Raw genomic sequence first — 15,776 nt, 5'->3', positions numbered from 1 at the left:
TGCCTTGCATTCACCCACACACACACAGGGTGCTCACTACACACCAGGAGCAACTTGGGGATTAAGGACCTTGCCCAAGACCCCTTAATGATTTTGCGACCAGACAGGGGTTTGCACCTAGGATCCTCTGATCTCAAGCCCACTGGTTAACCACTAGATCATCACCTCCCCCCAAACCGCAGGAGTCCTCAACACTGAAGCACCTGCAGGCAGTATCATCATACCCAGAGAAATGCACCACATGGCCAAAATGTAATTAGGAAAATGTATACTGTTTTACCCTTAAACTGTAGGAAAATCATGGTATCTGATTTGCCTGATGAGTTGACGAGAGGATAATTAATCGACTAGTTGGGTACTAGTCATGCTGACTCTACTTCAGCCCTTACTTGTGTAGTGCTTTCACACAACTTATGTTATGATTTCAAACTGCATGAATAAACTGAAATGTGTAATGTCCCAAATAGTCAAAGATGTTTAAAAAAGAGCAATTTGAGCAGAATAGTTTGATGTAAAAAAAAAAAACAACAAAGCAGCAATGTTATTATGAGTGAGCTTTGAGCTCAAAAAAGCTGATTAAAAAACAGAACCATGCTTTTGAGACCGAACAGTGGCCTAGTAATTAGACCAGACGCTTAAAAAATAATTGATTTGGAAACTGTCGCTTGATATTGTGTGTGTGTGTGTGTGTGTGTGTGTGTGTGTGTGTGTGTGTGTGTGTGTGTGTGTGTGTGTGTGTGTGTGTGTGTGTGTGTGTGTGTGTGTGTGTGTGTGTGTGTGTGTAACGACAGACAGATGCTGCAGGGTAGGACAATACCCTTCAGGCTGAACTGTTTGTGCCAAGGGGTAAAAAGAGGTAAACAGAAAAACAGGATAAAGAGAAGGATGTCATCAAAGGAGCTCTATGAAACCAGAGCGCAAGAGCGAGAGAGACAGCTACTGATGAATGCTTTTTAGTTGTTTGCGTCAGTACATGATGGAAGTCACTGCTCAAAAACGGCGCCGACACACTGGCCTGCACTCATTCAGTAGATTCTGTACGATTTTCAGTACCTGTGTCCGAGACATTCTCCTTCTTCTTCTGCACCAAGCCAAGCAGGGCAGAGCAGGGAGGGAGAAAAAGCAGAGATTAGCAATGAGACAGAGCGGAAAAATAAGGGAAATAAAGATTTGCACACACTGAAAAGAAGCACACATAAGCACAAACAGACACACACACACACACATATATTCAGTAGAGGATCGAGAGAGGAGGCAACAAAGAGGCCGGTGCATTTAAATCCCTTTCACGGGACACAAAACAGGATTGAAAGGAGAGGGAGCCAGAGCCATAAGCTATAAGCATGACCATACACACGCAGTGAGCAGTAAGTAAGCCGCAGAATGGCATGTCACAGCGTGAGCATGTCCTGCAAGGATCCGGCTGTTCTACTGCAAAAGTGTGACAGGACATTAAAAAAAAGAATTTCCTGTGGAAGGTTGAACAGCAGCGCAGTGCAGCAAGCAGATAATTAAGTAGGTAAAAAAGAAGGCGTATTTCACAAGCACGTGTGCGCACGAGTGTTACCTGTATGTAGGAGACTATGTCTGTGGTGAAGAGTGTGTGGCAGAATTGGGAAACAGGTCTGGACTTCCGAACACGCACTGAGCGAGCACTAGGAGTTCTAGGAAATATAATGAATAAAATGCAGAATGCTATTTTACATGATGTATTAATTCCAAATTTAGGTCTATTTCTGGGTTATTAAAGACACTGAATGCTGTTTGCCAGTTCTTACGTGCTATCAGGCATATGCAGTAGTGGTCAGAGGTTTACATACACTCATCGAAGGCAGGAATGTCATGGGCTTTTAATGATGTCTTTGAACTGTTCTTTTGCCAGGGTGGAATGATTGTACAGCATACATCATTAGTGACTTAAAAAAAAAGAACTGGGTGCACAAGTTTGAATTAATTTAGCATCTTCTCTCATCCACACAGGTTCATGTACAGTGGCTTGCATAAGTATTCAGCCCCTTGGTAATTCATGCATTTTAATGGGTTTAAGGCATTTCAAATACAAAAAGTAAATCAGGCTTCTCAATATAAAAATTTCTAAAATGATCTTCTTTAGACTCAAACTGAAAGTAAATCTCTACAACTTGATATAAATTAATTAAAAATATAAAAGCCAAGATGATGGCTTGCATAAGTAATCAGCCCATTTGGTATAATATCCGTAAATAATCAGTTTTTATTAAAAAAAAAGGGGGGGTTTTATTAAAAAGAAAACCTGAAAGTTCAGCTAGAATTTGCCAGAAGGTACATCTGAAATGCAAGCCTAGATTTAATGTTTTGTGAAAGAAAACCCTCCTCTGTACCACTTCATCATGAAGCTGTATAACTGGTGATACAAAATGCAAAACATGCACTGTGCACATTTTCTCCAATCACAGCAACAGAAGCCTGTAACTTCTTCTGGGTTGTCTGGGTGTCTTGGTGGCTTTCCTCACTCTTCTTCTTCTTGCACAGTCACTCAATATTTGAGAACTATCTACTCCACACATATTTACCATAGAGTGCCAATCTGATTATATTTATTAATAACTGATGCAAATAAAGTCCAAGACATAGTCAGTGACTTGGAAATGTTCATGTATCCATCTCCTGACTTGTCTGAAGAAAACTGGCAATAAAACTGATTATTTACAGGTATTATATCAAAGGGGCTGAATACTTTTGAAAGCCACTGTACATACATACATTCATTTAAATGTTTTATTAAGTGGTTTTGATAGTTCTACAATCTTGTAACATGAAAGGGCCAAGGCCTACTAACTCCTTCAACTGGTAGTTTCTCTTTGCCAGCATAAAAAGGATGTGTATGACAGCACTCAATGGACTAACTAATACTCAGAACAATAGGAAATTCCAAATAACTCAGTGAAGATCTAAGAAGGAGAACTGTAGATTTACACAAGCTGGGAAGGGCTCTTGGATCCATTTCTAAACAACTGCAGATTCCAAGATCATCCATTCAAATAATTGTACATCAGTACAAGTTAGTCAGATGTACTCACCACTTTTCCAAAGTCTGGAAGAAGACCCAAACTGTCACCCTCAGATGAGAGGAAATTGGCTAGAATGTTCAGGAACAACCCAGGAACCACCAAGGCTCAGGCCTGCCATGAAACAGAAACTACTGGAACACCAGCGTCACTGTCCACAGTGAAGAGTTTTACATCACTGTGGACTGAGAGTGTGACAACAAAGAATGAAGCCCCTGCTCCAAAATCGACACCTTCAAGCTAGAATGAAATTTGCAGCTGCCCACATGTACAAGCCAAATGCTTTCTGGAGAAAGAGTTTATGGTCAGACGAGCCAAAGATTGAGCTATTTGGCCACAGAAAGAAGAGGTATGCTTGGAGGAGTCAAGGTGAGACTTTCCAACCTAAGAACACTGTATCAATTCTCAAGCATGGTGGTGGTACCATCATGCTCTGGGGCTGTTTTGCTGCCAGTGTTGTGTGGGCCGCCAGAAGAGGAGGTACGGCTGGCCCACCACCAGAGGGCACCCTGCCTGAAGTGCGGGCTTCAGGCACGAGAGGGCGCTGCCACCCCACAACAGCGGCTGAGGTGACAGCTGTTACTCATCGGCTATGACAGCTGTCACCAATTATCTACGCCTCACCCCTGATAAAAGCAGGACGACACCTCCACCACGTCGCCGAGATATCGTCCTATCAAGGAGGTAATTTGTTCTCAGCCATTGTTTTGTCTACCACAGTCAGTATTTGCTTGTGTTATTTTTGCAGTAGGTTTTGTGAGTGCTTGTAGCTGGAGGCTGGGTTTGGACTGACGTCTTCACTCCAAACTTTTGATAAGTACACTTACTACTGCACGTGCCAGCTTTCTGGTGTTAAGGTGGAGGTGTTTTCCCACCTGACTTGCTGACTGTTTTTGCTCTTTGCCAGCAGTACCAGATCCGACACGCGGAGACGGTGGCCACTTGGGGGAACTCGGGACTTGGCGGCTCCAGTATTCTCCTGGTTCGGTGGCGGAGGAAATCGTGTGGTTCCGGTTCTTCTCCAGACGGACGTCTCCTATCGTCGAGCCTTCCCACACGACACCTTGATCGATTGACTTTGTATTCATCCTGAAATCTGCTGTGTGTAGTTGTGGCATTCACAACAGTAAAGTGTTCAGATTTGACTTCTTCTATTGTCCATTCCTTTGCGCCCCTTGTTGTGGGTCCGTGTCACTACACTTTCACAACAGCCAGTGGTAGTGGTGCATCATACAAAGTGGATGCAGAAATGAAGGAGGAGGACTACCTCCATAGTCTTCAATGTTACCTCAAAATCAACAGGTTGATGGTTGAAATATTCCATTTCAACAGGACAATGATCCTAAACAGACATCAAAACTGGTTGTGGGTTGGATAAAGCAACATTAAGTTTCTGGAATGGCATTCTCAAAATCAAAGATTAATTCCAACTTGTGCACTCAATTCTTTTTTTTTTTTGAGTAACGCATGATGTATGTTGTACAATTACTCCACTAGAGCAAAACAACAGCTCAAATACGTCATTAAAAGCCTCAAAATTACCATGACATTCATGCCCATGATGAGTGTATGCAAACCTCCGACCACAATTTTATATATAAAACGCCTCATTCAGGCTGACAAATTTTGTATGGGGATGTCTGATTCCCTCTCCTCTATCCTCTGTGCTCTCCTCTTTCATCATACTGTCATTACTGTTGTGTGTGTGTAAAACAGCCATTTACCTGGAGGGGTCACTGTCGACTGCCTCAGCTGGATACAACAAAAACAAGAACAAATAAAAAGGTTTAGTTGAAAGATGCTCAATATTTTGAGAATATGAACAATTTCCAAGTCAAATTTATCAGAGATTCAAACAATAACAACATATCCCATGAACAGGGCCTCTGTGGTCACCATGCTGCAATATTCAAGATATTACAAATGGTCTAGTGGTTAAGTGTTGGGCTTGAGACCAGAGGATCCTTGGTTCAAACCCCAGCCTGACTGGAAAATCACTAAGGGCCCTTGGGCAAGGTTCTTAATCCCCAAGTTACTCCCAGTGTGTAGTGAGCGCATTGTATTGCAGCACCCTGACATCAGTGTGTGAGTGTGCTAGTGTGAATGGGTGAATGTGAGGCATAATTGTAAAGCACTTTGAGTGTCTGATGCAGATGGAAAAGTGCTATATGTAAATGCAGTCCATTTACCAGTGAACTGTACAGTAACATTACTGCTGGCCAATAATTCAGTGTGAGTATTGTACTTGTTGCAGGGTAGCTAGTAGCTACTGATATGTCAAGGCTATTCAGGTATGGGTTAGCCAACTCCACTCCTAATGTGATGACATACAGTGGGGTAAAAAAGTATTTAGTCAGTCCCTGATTGTGCAAGTTCTCCTACTTAGAAAGATGAGAGAGGTCTGTAATTTACATCACAGGTACACTTCAACTATGAGAGACAAATGAAAAAAAAAAAAAAATCCAGGAAATCACATTGTAGGATTTTTAACAAATTTATTTGTAAATTGTGGTGGAAAATAAGTATTTGGTCAACTACAAACAAGCAATACTTTGGGCTCTCACAGACCTGTAACTTTTTCTTTAAGAAGTTCTTCTGTCCTCCACCTGTTACCTGTATTAATGGCATCTGTTGGAACTCGTTATTTGTATAAAAGGCACCTGTCCACAGCCTCAAACAGTCAGACTCCAAACTCAACCATGGCCAAGACCAAAGAGCCAGGAAGAAAATTGTAGATGTGCACCAGGCTGGGAAGAGTGAATCTACAATAGTCAAGCAGGTTGGTGTGAATAAATCCAGCTGTGGGAGCAATTGTAAGAAAATGGAAGACATACAAGACCATTGGTAATCTCCCTCGATCTGGGGCTCCACGCAAGATGTCATCCCGTGGGGTCAAAATGATCATGAGAACGGTGAACAAAAATCCCAGAACTACACGGAGGGACCTGATGAATGACCTGCAGAGAGCTGGGACCAAAGTAACAAAGGCTACACACTACGCAGAGAGGGACTCAAATCCTGCAGTGCCAGGCATGTCCCCCTGCTTAAGCCAGTACATGTCCATGCCCGTCTGAAGTTTGTCAGAGAGCATATGGATGATCCAGAAGAGGACTGAGAGAATATCATGTGGTCAGATGAAACCAAAATAGAACATTTTGGTAAAAACTCAACTCGTCGTGTTTTGAGGAAGAAGAATGCTGAGTTGTACTCCAAGAACACCATATCTACTGTGAAGCATCGGGGTGGAAACATCAAGCTTTGGGGCTGTTTTTCTACAAAGGGGACAGGACGACTGATCTGTGTTAAGGGAAGAATGAACGTGGCCATGTATCGTGAGATTTTAAGCCGAAGTCTCCTTCCATCAGTGAGAGCTTTGAAGATGCAACGTGGCTGGGTCTTTCAGCATGACAATGATCCCAAACACACCACTTGGGCAACAAAGGAGTGGCTCTGTACAAAGCATTTCAAGGTCCTGGAGTGGCCAAGCCAGTCTCCAGACCTCAACCCCATAGAAAATTTGTTGAGGGAGTTGAAAGTCCATGTTGCCCAGTGACAGCCCCAAAACATCACTGCTCTAGAGGAGATTTGCATGGAGGAATGGGCCAAAATACCACCTACAGTGTGTGCAAACCTGGTGAAGACTTACAGGAAACGTTTGACTTCTGTCATTACCAACAAAGATTATGTTACAAAGTATTGAGTTGAACTTTTGTTATTGACCAAATACTTATTTTCCACCATAATTTACAAATAAATTCATAAAAAAATCCTACAATGTGATTTCCTGGATTTTTTTTCTCATTTTGTCTCTCATAATTGAAGTGTACCTATGTTGAAAATTACAGACCTCTCTCATCTTTCTAAGTAGGAGAACTTGCACAATCAGGGACTGACTAAACACCTTTTTACCCCACTGTAAGTTGAATCAGAAACACAAAAGGTGGATTCTAAAGTAAGCCCCTTCGGCTGCTCCCTTGTTTTCATTCGGGGTCACCACAGCACATCCAAGATGGATCTGCGTGTTGATTTGGCACAAGTTCTACACTGGATGCCCTTCCTGTCATAACTCCACATTACATGGAGAAATGTGGCAGAGGTGGAGTGCATGAGGTGAGGTTTGAATGAGGAACCTTCTACACTGAAACCAAGCACACTAACCACTTGGCCACCACCTCCGCCTCATTTCTGGTGGACTGAAAAACCAAAAAGAAAATTAAAATTGAGGAGTCCATTTAAGAAGTTGTTTAAGTGGCTGGAATATGATACATCTCAAGATGAGATTCTTGACAATGTTTGCAGGCAGCTCCCTCGGGTAGGTGAGAAGTTGCCTTCATTTTTCATCAGAAACAATGTCTTCAGGAAACAGCGCACCACAACTGACGGAAAACTAGACAGTGCTTACGGTGCTTGGCTGCACACTTTGCAGATACAGCACCCAAAAAATGCAAATGTGATGAATTCATTTTAGTGTAAATAAATTAACATAATTTTCCAGATAGTTTGCACCTGTTAAAAATGATTATTGAAGAGTAAAAACCCATATATAAGTCGCATAGAGTATAACAATTTTCAGTATTGTCAGTGCTTTAATTTGGGATTTTTGTTCATTGATGTAGCATACTTTTTACTTATTGCTATTTATTCTTTTATTATTAGAGTATATTTTGTTTTGTGATTTGATTCCTGGGAAAGCCCATTAGACATAGTTATTATATTCAGTTATTATTAATAACAAATGTGTGCTCAGTATATAAGTCAAAATCGACTATAACTTGCAGGACCTCCTAAACTAGTAAAAACTAGCCTGGAAAATATATTTGCATTCTGTTCATAACTAAGGAAAGAAAGAACTAGTGGGAATGTGCACTTTCTGAATTGTTTTTAAATCATTTTGGGCCACCAGAAATATATTTTGTTCATGAAATTTAGAGGTTTGTTGACTCATGGGGCCAGAGGTATTTATTAGTGAACATCCCAAGCTACTCTGAAGTGTAAAGCAGGGATGATAAGGATTAGTAGTACACATGGGCAGTTCTGGAGTCCACTTAAATGTGTGTCACATTTTTCCCAAATTAGGTTGATAATCACAGTCCTTGACCTTGGGTGTTGCCAAAATTAATGTTTTTAATGGTAATTTTGGAGTAAACCTTCACTGACATACCAAGTTTCATAGAAGTCAGCAAAGAAGAGAAGAGTCAACAAACAGATAAGCAGACATGACTTTGACCCCAATGATTGACTTTTGGTAAATTTGACCTTAGTGGGAAATTCCAGAAATATGGGTGCCAAGTTCAATGCAGACTGGAGTGAAAAATTTAAATTAGCAATTTTGACCAAGGCAAGTTTGACTTCACCTTGGTAATTTAAGAATGCATCTCCACATGTGTGCCAAGTTTGGTGTAAATCAGTGTAAAGCAACTTACATTTTGAACTTTGATTTCAATGACCTTGACCCTAATGATTGATCTTTGGTAAGTGTAACGTCATCGTGTCAATTCCAGAACCCACTTCCATATGTGTGCTGAGTTTGGTGGACATTGGAGTGAAAACTAATCATTTTTACTTTTAGCCCCAATGACCTTGACCTTTGCCAAAACAAGCTCTTTCAAGGACATTTTGGGGTCAATCCACATGCACCCAGCAACGTTTGTGCAAATTGGCTCAAGCATTTCAGAGAGGTAGTGGAACAAACAAACACACACACACAGAAGAATAGAAATGTTTGTCAGTTGAGAGGATGATAATACCTTTTTGTATGGCATCTTGTAGTAGGTCATGTTTGGCTTGAAGTTTGGAGGTCAGAGAACTGCTGGTGAGGAACTCCTTCACCTTCTACAACAAAGCAAAATAAAGCAAAATCACTAAATGAATTCAAAGTGTCACATGTATTTGCAACCAGATGAGAATAATCACAAAATAAAAAGATAAAATACATTAACTACAAAGTGAGCAAGCACATTTACATACACAGTAAATAAAACCTGCTCATGATCTGATTTCTGGAGTTTCCAGATTATTAAAGTGTTGGTGTAAACGACATAATGCGATAGGCTTTATCGGATTAAGGCCATTATCAGATTATGAGAAACTGGATAAACACGCCTATGGTTTAGACCAGTATTCTGTTTTCTCTGGTGCATATATACTGTTAATCTGGTTTCTTTCATTCTTTAACATCTGTGCATGTGTAAAAGTGTCTTTCCGTTCGTCAAAATCATCTTATCTGCTCACAAAGGCTGCTAGTAGAGATGCATGGATCAGCTCTGAAGTCATCCAAACTCACTGCTAAAAATAAATCCTCCATCAAAGATTTTCTCTGATTTAGATACTGGCACCAGACCCCCACCCAATCATCAGTTACTCTAATTCTTAATGGGGTACTGAATCCCCAGTTACTCAGAGATCAGACTGCACTGATAAGAAGCCTCTTGCTGCAGAGAGACACACTTGGCACTGACAGCTCCATTGCTGCCAGCTACAGTACACAATTGCTCCGTCTGCCAGCATACAGACCTCTGTGGCACCTGTGTGTGCCCCCGCCTCGATTATGACCTACTAAAGTGCATGTAAACACATCAAATCAGACTACTGCCCTTACCTGATCATTCCCAGTTATTGGATGACTGTGGTCATGCCACCGTGGTCAGTGCTATGCTTTCTTGCCGTTTGTAGAACAGGGTCAGGGATACTGGCTGTTGGCACCTTGGTGCTAATCTTTGTTTTAAGTAAGTCCTCATAGATATGATGTTTAGTGATTTAGGCCAAAGGCAAAAACAAGGAGCTACATTGAGCAGTGACAAGGGCAGGTTACAAGCTGCTGCTGGATAATTATTCAGGTCAGCTCAGGGAGCATGCTCTGGTGTTACATGTTACCCTGTCCACGACACCACAGAACCTCCTTGGATCCTGGATGGCAATCACCCAAGCGAGCAACTGGTACATTCCCAACTCTTGAAAGCAGCCATCTATCTGCCACAGGCAAAACAACCAAAATGTCACAGCTAATGTTCCCTCACAATAGAAGTGGTATGTGGCATTAAGTAAGTGTTTGACCCAATGTCATTCCAGTGGTACCCAAAGGTCCCCCAAAGAGACCAAGTACTGATCACACCTAGTCATCACCTTAGGTCACTCGTTAGAATCCAAGTCACACAACCATTCAGTAAGGCTAGTATCTCAGTGGGCTGTGACAGCATCTGTGAGTAAATTCACGCAGTTCGGCATGAGGCTCACTGATGTTCACTGTCCCCTTTCCTCAGATGCGGGGCGGTGCCCATGCATCACTTGATTTTTGAAGAAACCATAAAAATTACCACAATGAACTCTCTCGCCAAATCGACAGGTGGGCACCTTGTACCCTTCACCATGTCACCTCTGTGACTCAGAATGCACTCAACATGTGGAACAGCTTGTGAGGGGTTGACACACTTCCTTTTATATGATTGGAGAGGAACAGAACTTCTGGAAGCGACTGAACACTCCAGCAGCCTCCATCCACCCCACTTTGCAGCCGGCCGCTCGACTTTTGTGTGAGCGCTGTGCGGAATGTCAGTGGCTCTCACACGGGATGTGTGCCGACTGCTCGAGATTTGTGGGTGCCATGTGCGCACGTGCCAGGAGGACCAATTCAGTGATATTCCACAAGAGAAAGTTACTGCCTTTTTGCCTGTTTTCACATAATGTTGTGTCTGTGCCTCCTCTCCACCAGCCATGCGTAAGTGAGATACTGAGATACTACACTTGGGCTAGTGTCTCAATGACGGGATAGTGAAGACCGCTGTCCCTGCCCCAGCCGACAGCATTAGCATGATGCGTAAAGTGTGCCTATACAGCTGGACTGTGCGCTCACAGGTGGGCCACACATAAAACTCAGTTCTATGCGTGCACAGTTGATGTGGCCCTACCAGGAGCATTACACTTAAATCTACTTCTGTCTTCGGAATAATAAATAAATAAATAAACAATAAATCTGGTTTGTGCAGGTCACACATGGTTGGACAGGATGTGTCCAGCCAGCTCCCAGCAGGTGTGCGCCAAAAATAAATATTTAAGTAATTAAACACAATGAATCTGTTTGTGCAGCTCGTGTGTCCAGTCCAGCACACGTGCATGGTGGGTGTGCGCCAACCACGAGCATTAATCTTAATTTCCACATCTTTCTTCAGAAAAATGCATGTGCACGTCGGGTGTGCGCCGGCCGGCTGCAGAGTGGGGTGGCTGGAGGCTGTTGGAGTGGCCAGTCACTTCAGAAGCTCTGTTCCTCTCCGAACATATAAAAAGGAAAAATGTGTGCAAACCCCTCACAAGCTGTATCAGATGTCGCACACATTCTGAGTCACAGAGTCGATGTGGTGAGGGGTATCAGATGCCGGCCTGATGATTTGGCAAGGGAGTACATCGCTGCAATTTTTGGGGTTTGTTCAGAAATCAAGCAACATGTGAGCAGCACCCCATGACTGAGGTGAGGGGACAGTAAACAACAGTGAACCTCGTGCCGAACTACGCAAATTTCCTCATGGATGCCATTCGCAGTGAGATACTAGCCTAAGCACCACAACCTTAAAACTTGGACCTTCATTCTCCAAAGATATAGGCATCACCAAACATGTCTGTACAGCGACCTCATACACAGTAACTCTGCTGGGATAACAGAGTAAAATACACTCTATTATAGAGTGAAATCAGCTCTAATGTCTTGTCAAATCAAGTTTTCCTACTCGAGTAACAGTCATTCACAGCATGATGGAGTTGATTTTACACTGTGATAGAGTATATTTAACTCTATTTGGACTAGGATCAAATGTTATCCTGGTAGAGTATATATTACTCTGGAAATGTACTGTGTACAACATAAGATCTTAAATTTTCAATTTCAGTTTATTTTCATTTACAACCCCAATTCCAGTGAAGTTGGGACGTTGTGTAAAATGTAAATAAAAACAGAATACAATGATTTGAAAATCCTCTTCAACCTATATTCAATTGAATACACCACAAAGACAAGATATGTAACGTTCAACTGATAGACTTTGTTGTTTTTGTGCAAATATTTGCTCATTTTGAATTGGATGCCTGCAACACTTTTCAAAAAAGTTGGGACAGGGCAACAAAAGACTGGGAAAGTCGATGAATGCTCAAAGAACACCTAATTGGAAACCGGTGAGTGTCATGATTGGGTTTAAAAGGAGCATTCCCAAAAGGCTCAGCCATTCATAAGCAAAGATGGGGCTAGGATCACCACTTTGTGAACAACTGCGTGAAAAAGTAGTCCAACAGTTTAAGATAAAGGTTTCTCAATGTTCAATTGCAAAGAATTTAGGGATTCCATCATCTACAGTCCATAATATAATCAGAAGATTCAGAGAATCTGGAGAACTTTATACATGTAAGCAGCAAGGCCAAAAACCAACATTGAATGCCCATGACCTTCGAACCCTCAGGCGGCACTGCATTAAAAACCGACATCATTGTGTAAAGGATCTTACCGCGTGGGCTCAGGAACACTTCAGAAGACCATTGTCAGTTAACACAGTTCATCTCCACATCTACAAGTGCAAGTTAAAACTCTACCATGCAAAGTGAAAGCCATACATCAACAACATCCAGAAACGCCACCGCCTTCTCTGGGCCCGAGCTCATTTGAAATGGACAGACACAAAGTGGAAAAGTGCGCTGTGGTCTGATGAGTCCACATTTCAGATTGTTTTTGGAAATCATGGACATTGTGTCCTCCGGACAAAAAAGGAAAAAGACCACCCAGATTGTTACCAGTTCAAAGTTGAAAAGCCAGCATCTGTGATGGTATGGGGGTGTGTTAGTGCCCATAGCATGGGCAACTTACACATCTGTGATGGCACCATCAATGCTGAAAGGTACATCCAGGTTTTGGCGCAACACATGCTGCCATCCAAGCAATGTCTTTTTCAGGGACGTCCCTGCTTATTTCAGCAAGACAATGCCAAGCCACATTCTGCAACAGCGTGGCTTCATAGTAAAAGAGTGCGGGTACTAGACTGGCCTGCCTGCAGTCCAGACCTGTCACCCATTGAAAATGTGTGGTGCATTATGAAGCGAAAATATGACAACAGAGACCCCGGACTGTTCAACAACTGAAGTCATACATCAAGCAAGAATGGGAAAGAATTCCACCTACAAAGCTTCAGCAATTAGTGTCCTCAGTTCCCAAACGCTTATTGAGTGTTGTTAGAAGGAAAGGTGATGTAACACAGTGTAAACATACCACTGTCCCAGCTTTGTTGAAATGTGTTGCAGGCATCCATTTCAAAATGAGCAAATATTTGCAAAAAAACAATAAAGTTTATCAGTCTGAACATTACACATCCCGTCTTTGTGGTGTATTCAATTGAATATAGGTTGAAGAGGATTTGCAAATCATTGTATTCTGTTTTTATTTACATTTTACACAACATCCCAACTTCATTGGAATTGGGGTTGTGTATAACGCCAAATCACAACAAAGTTGCCTCAAGGCGCTTCACACATATAAGGTCTAAACTTACCAACCTCCAGAGCAAGCACACAGGCAACAGTGGTAAGGAAAAACTCCCTCTGAGGAAGAAACCTCAAGCAGACCAGACTCAAAGGGGTGACCCTGTGCTTGGGCCATGCTACAGACACAAATTACAAAACAATCCACAAAACGAATATACAGGAAATGTTGTCGGTGCACAGGACAGCAGGGTCCCAGAAACTGTCACCACACCCATCTCTGGATGGAGCCGCACCTCATACAGAGAGAAAAGAAAAAAACAGAATCAGGCATCAGAAAGACAACAAATACAGTATAATTTGTTAGTATTAAGCAACAAGAAAAACAAAAGAAATACTGAGGTGATCGCCGGCCACTAGCCCTAAGCTTCACTAAAAGACCCAGAATACGAGGGCTGTCAATAAAGTATAGGTCCTTTTTATTTTTTTCAACAACTATATGGATTTCATTCATATGTTTTAACGTCAGACATGCTTGAACCCTCGTGCGCATGCGTGAGTTTTTCCACGCCTGTCGGTGACGTCATTCGCCTGTGAGCACTCCTTGTGGGAGGAGTCGTCCAGCTCCTCGTCGGAATTCCTTTGTCTGAGAAGTTGCTGAGAGACTGGCGCTTTGTTTGATCAAAATTTTTTCTAAACTTGTGAGACACATCGAAGTGGACACGGTTCGAAAAATTAAGCTGGTTTTCAGTGAAAATTTTAACGGCTGATGAGAGATTTTGAGGTGATACTGTCGCTTTCAGGACTTCCCACGGTGCGAGACATCGCGCAGCGCTCTCAGGTGCCATCATCAGCCTGTTTCAAGCTGAAAACCTCCACATTTCAGGCTCTATTGATCCAGGACATCATGAGAGAACAGAGACGTTTCAGAAGAAGTCGGTTTCAGCATTTTATCCGGATATTCCATTGTTAAAGGAGATTTTTTTAATGAAAGACGTGCGGACGGGTCCGTGCGTCGGGACGCAGCCGGCGTGGTGCGGCGGCACAGGAAAAACACCTCTGTGTTGATAACCATTTGTAAAATCCAGGCGGCTTTTGATGGCTTTCAGTGGAGTGAGTATATGATAAATTGTTTAACAGCTGGACATGTTCCAACTTGTCCTTAAGGCTTCCAACAGAGGTGTTTTTCCTGTGGCAGAGCGTCGCAGCGGCTGCGAGCTGACACTGCAATCCGCCCGCACGTCTTTCATTAAAAAAATCTCCTTTAACAGTGGAATATCCGGATAAAATGCTGAAACCGACTTCTTCTGAAACTTCTCTGTTCTCTCACGATGTCCTGGATCAATAGAGCCTGAAATGTGGAGGTTTTCAGCTTGAAACAGGCTGATGACGCCGCCTGAGAGCGCTGCACGACGTCTCGCTCCGTGGGAAGTCCTTAAAGCGACAGTATCACCTCAAAATCTCTCATCAGCCGTTAAAATTTTCACTGAAAACCAGCTTAATTTTTCGAACCTGTGTCCACTTCGATGTGTCTCACAGGTTTAGAAAAAATTTTGATCAAACAAAGCGCCAGTCTCTCAGCAACTTCTCAGACAAAGGAATTCCGACGAGGGGCTGGACGACTCCTCCCACAAGGAGTGCTCACAGGCGAATGACGTCACCGACAGGCGTGGAAAAACTCACGCATGCGCACGAGGGTTCAAGCATGTCTGACGTTAAAACATATGAATGAAATCCATATAGTTTCTGAAAAAAATAAAAGGACCTATACTTTATGGACAGACCTCGTATAGATAAAGTTGGGTCTGCGGCCTGCACCGTTTCCTAATAAAATGAATTTACAAGACCAAAAAACATAGTAGCATATTATGCCAGTATGCTAGCCATACGAAAGGGAAAATAAGTGCGTCTTAAGTCTGGACTTGAACGTGTCTATAAAATCTGACTGTTTTATTGATGCAGGGAGATCATTCCACAGAACAGGGGCACGATAAGAGAAAACTCTGTGACCCACATACTTTTTATTCACCCTAGGGGCACAAAGTAGTCCTGCAGCCTGAGAATGCAAAGCCCGGGCTGGTACGTAGGGTTTAATTAGGTCAGCTAGGTAGGGAGGTACCAGTCTGTGAACAATTTTATAGGCTAGTAGCAGAACCTTAAAATCTGATTTCACAGGGACAGAAAGCCAGTGAAGAGACGCCAAAATGAGTGTAATGTAGTCAAACTTTCTGCTTTGTGTCAAAAGTCTGGCTGCAGCATTTTGAACCACTTGGAGACCCC

General features: G+C 42.5%; 1 protein-coding gene across 2 annotated transcripts in view; it reads right to left on the bottom strand.

Annotated features, from left to right (window-relative positions):
* Positions 1 to 15,776, bottom strand: part of arhgap4b (Rho GTPase activating protein 4b) — a 100,395-nt gene that overhangs the window by 30,946 nt on the left and 53,673 nt on the right. Inside the window, exons 11-13 of one of the 2 annotated variants that reach the window (XM_034172171.1) lie at positions 8,795 to 8,879; positions 4,772 to 4,799; positions 1,568 to 1,664 (exon numbers count right to left, since the gene is read on the bottom strand). In XM_034172171.1, the coding sequence (XP_034028062.1) occupies positions 1,568 to 1,664; positions 4,772 to 4,799; positions 8,795 to 8,879 (210 nt within the window). Of the gene's footprint in view, positions 1 to 1,053; positions 1,082 to 1,567; positions 1,665 to 4,771; positions 4,800 to 8,794; positions 8,880 to 15,776 lie in introns of both variants that reach the window. The other variant, XM_034172172.1, reaches the window with a different exon arrangement.

This window comes from Thalassophryne amazonica, chromosome 6 (genome assembly GCF_902500255.1).
Source record: "Thalassophryne amazonica chromosome 6, fThaAma1.1, whole genome shotgun sequence".
Classification (NCBI taxonomy): Eukaryota; Metazoa; Chordata; class Actinopteri; order Batrachoidiformes; family Batrachoididae; genus Thalassophryne; species Thalassophryne amazonica.
This window is presented reverse-complemented; position numbering and strand designations above follow the sequence as displayed.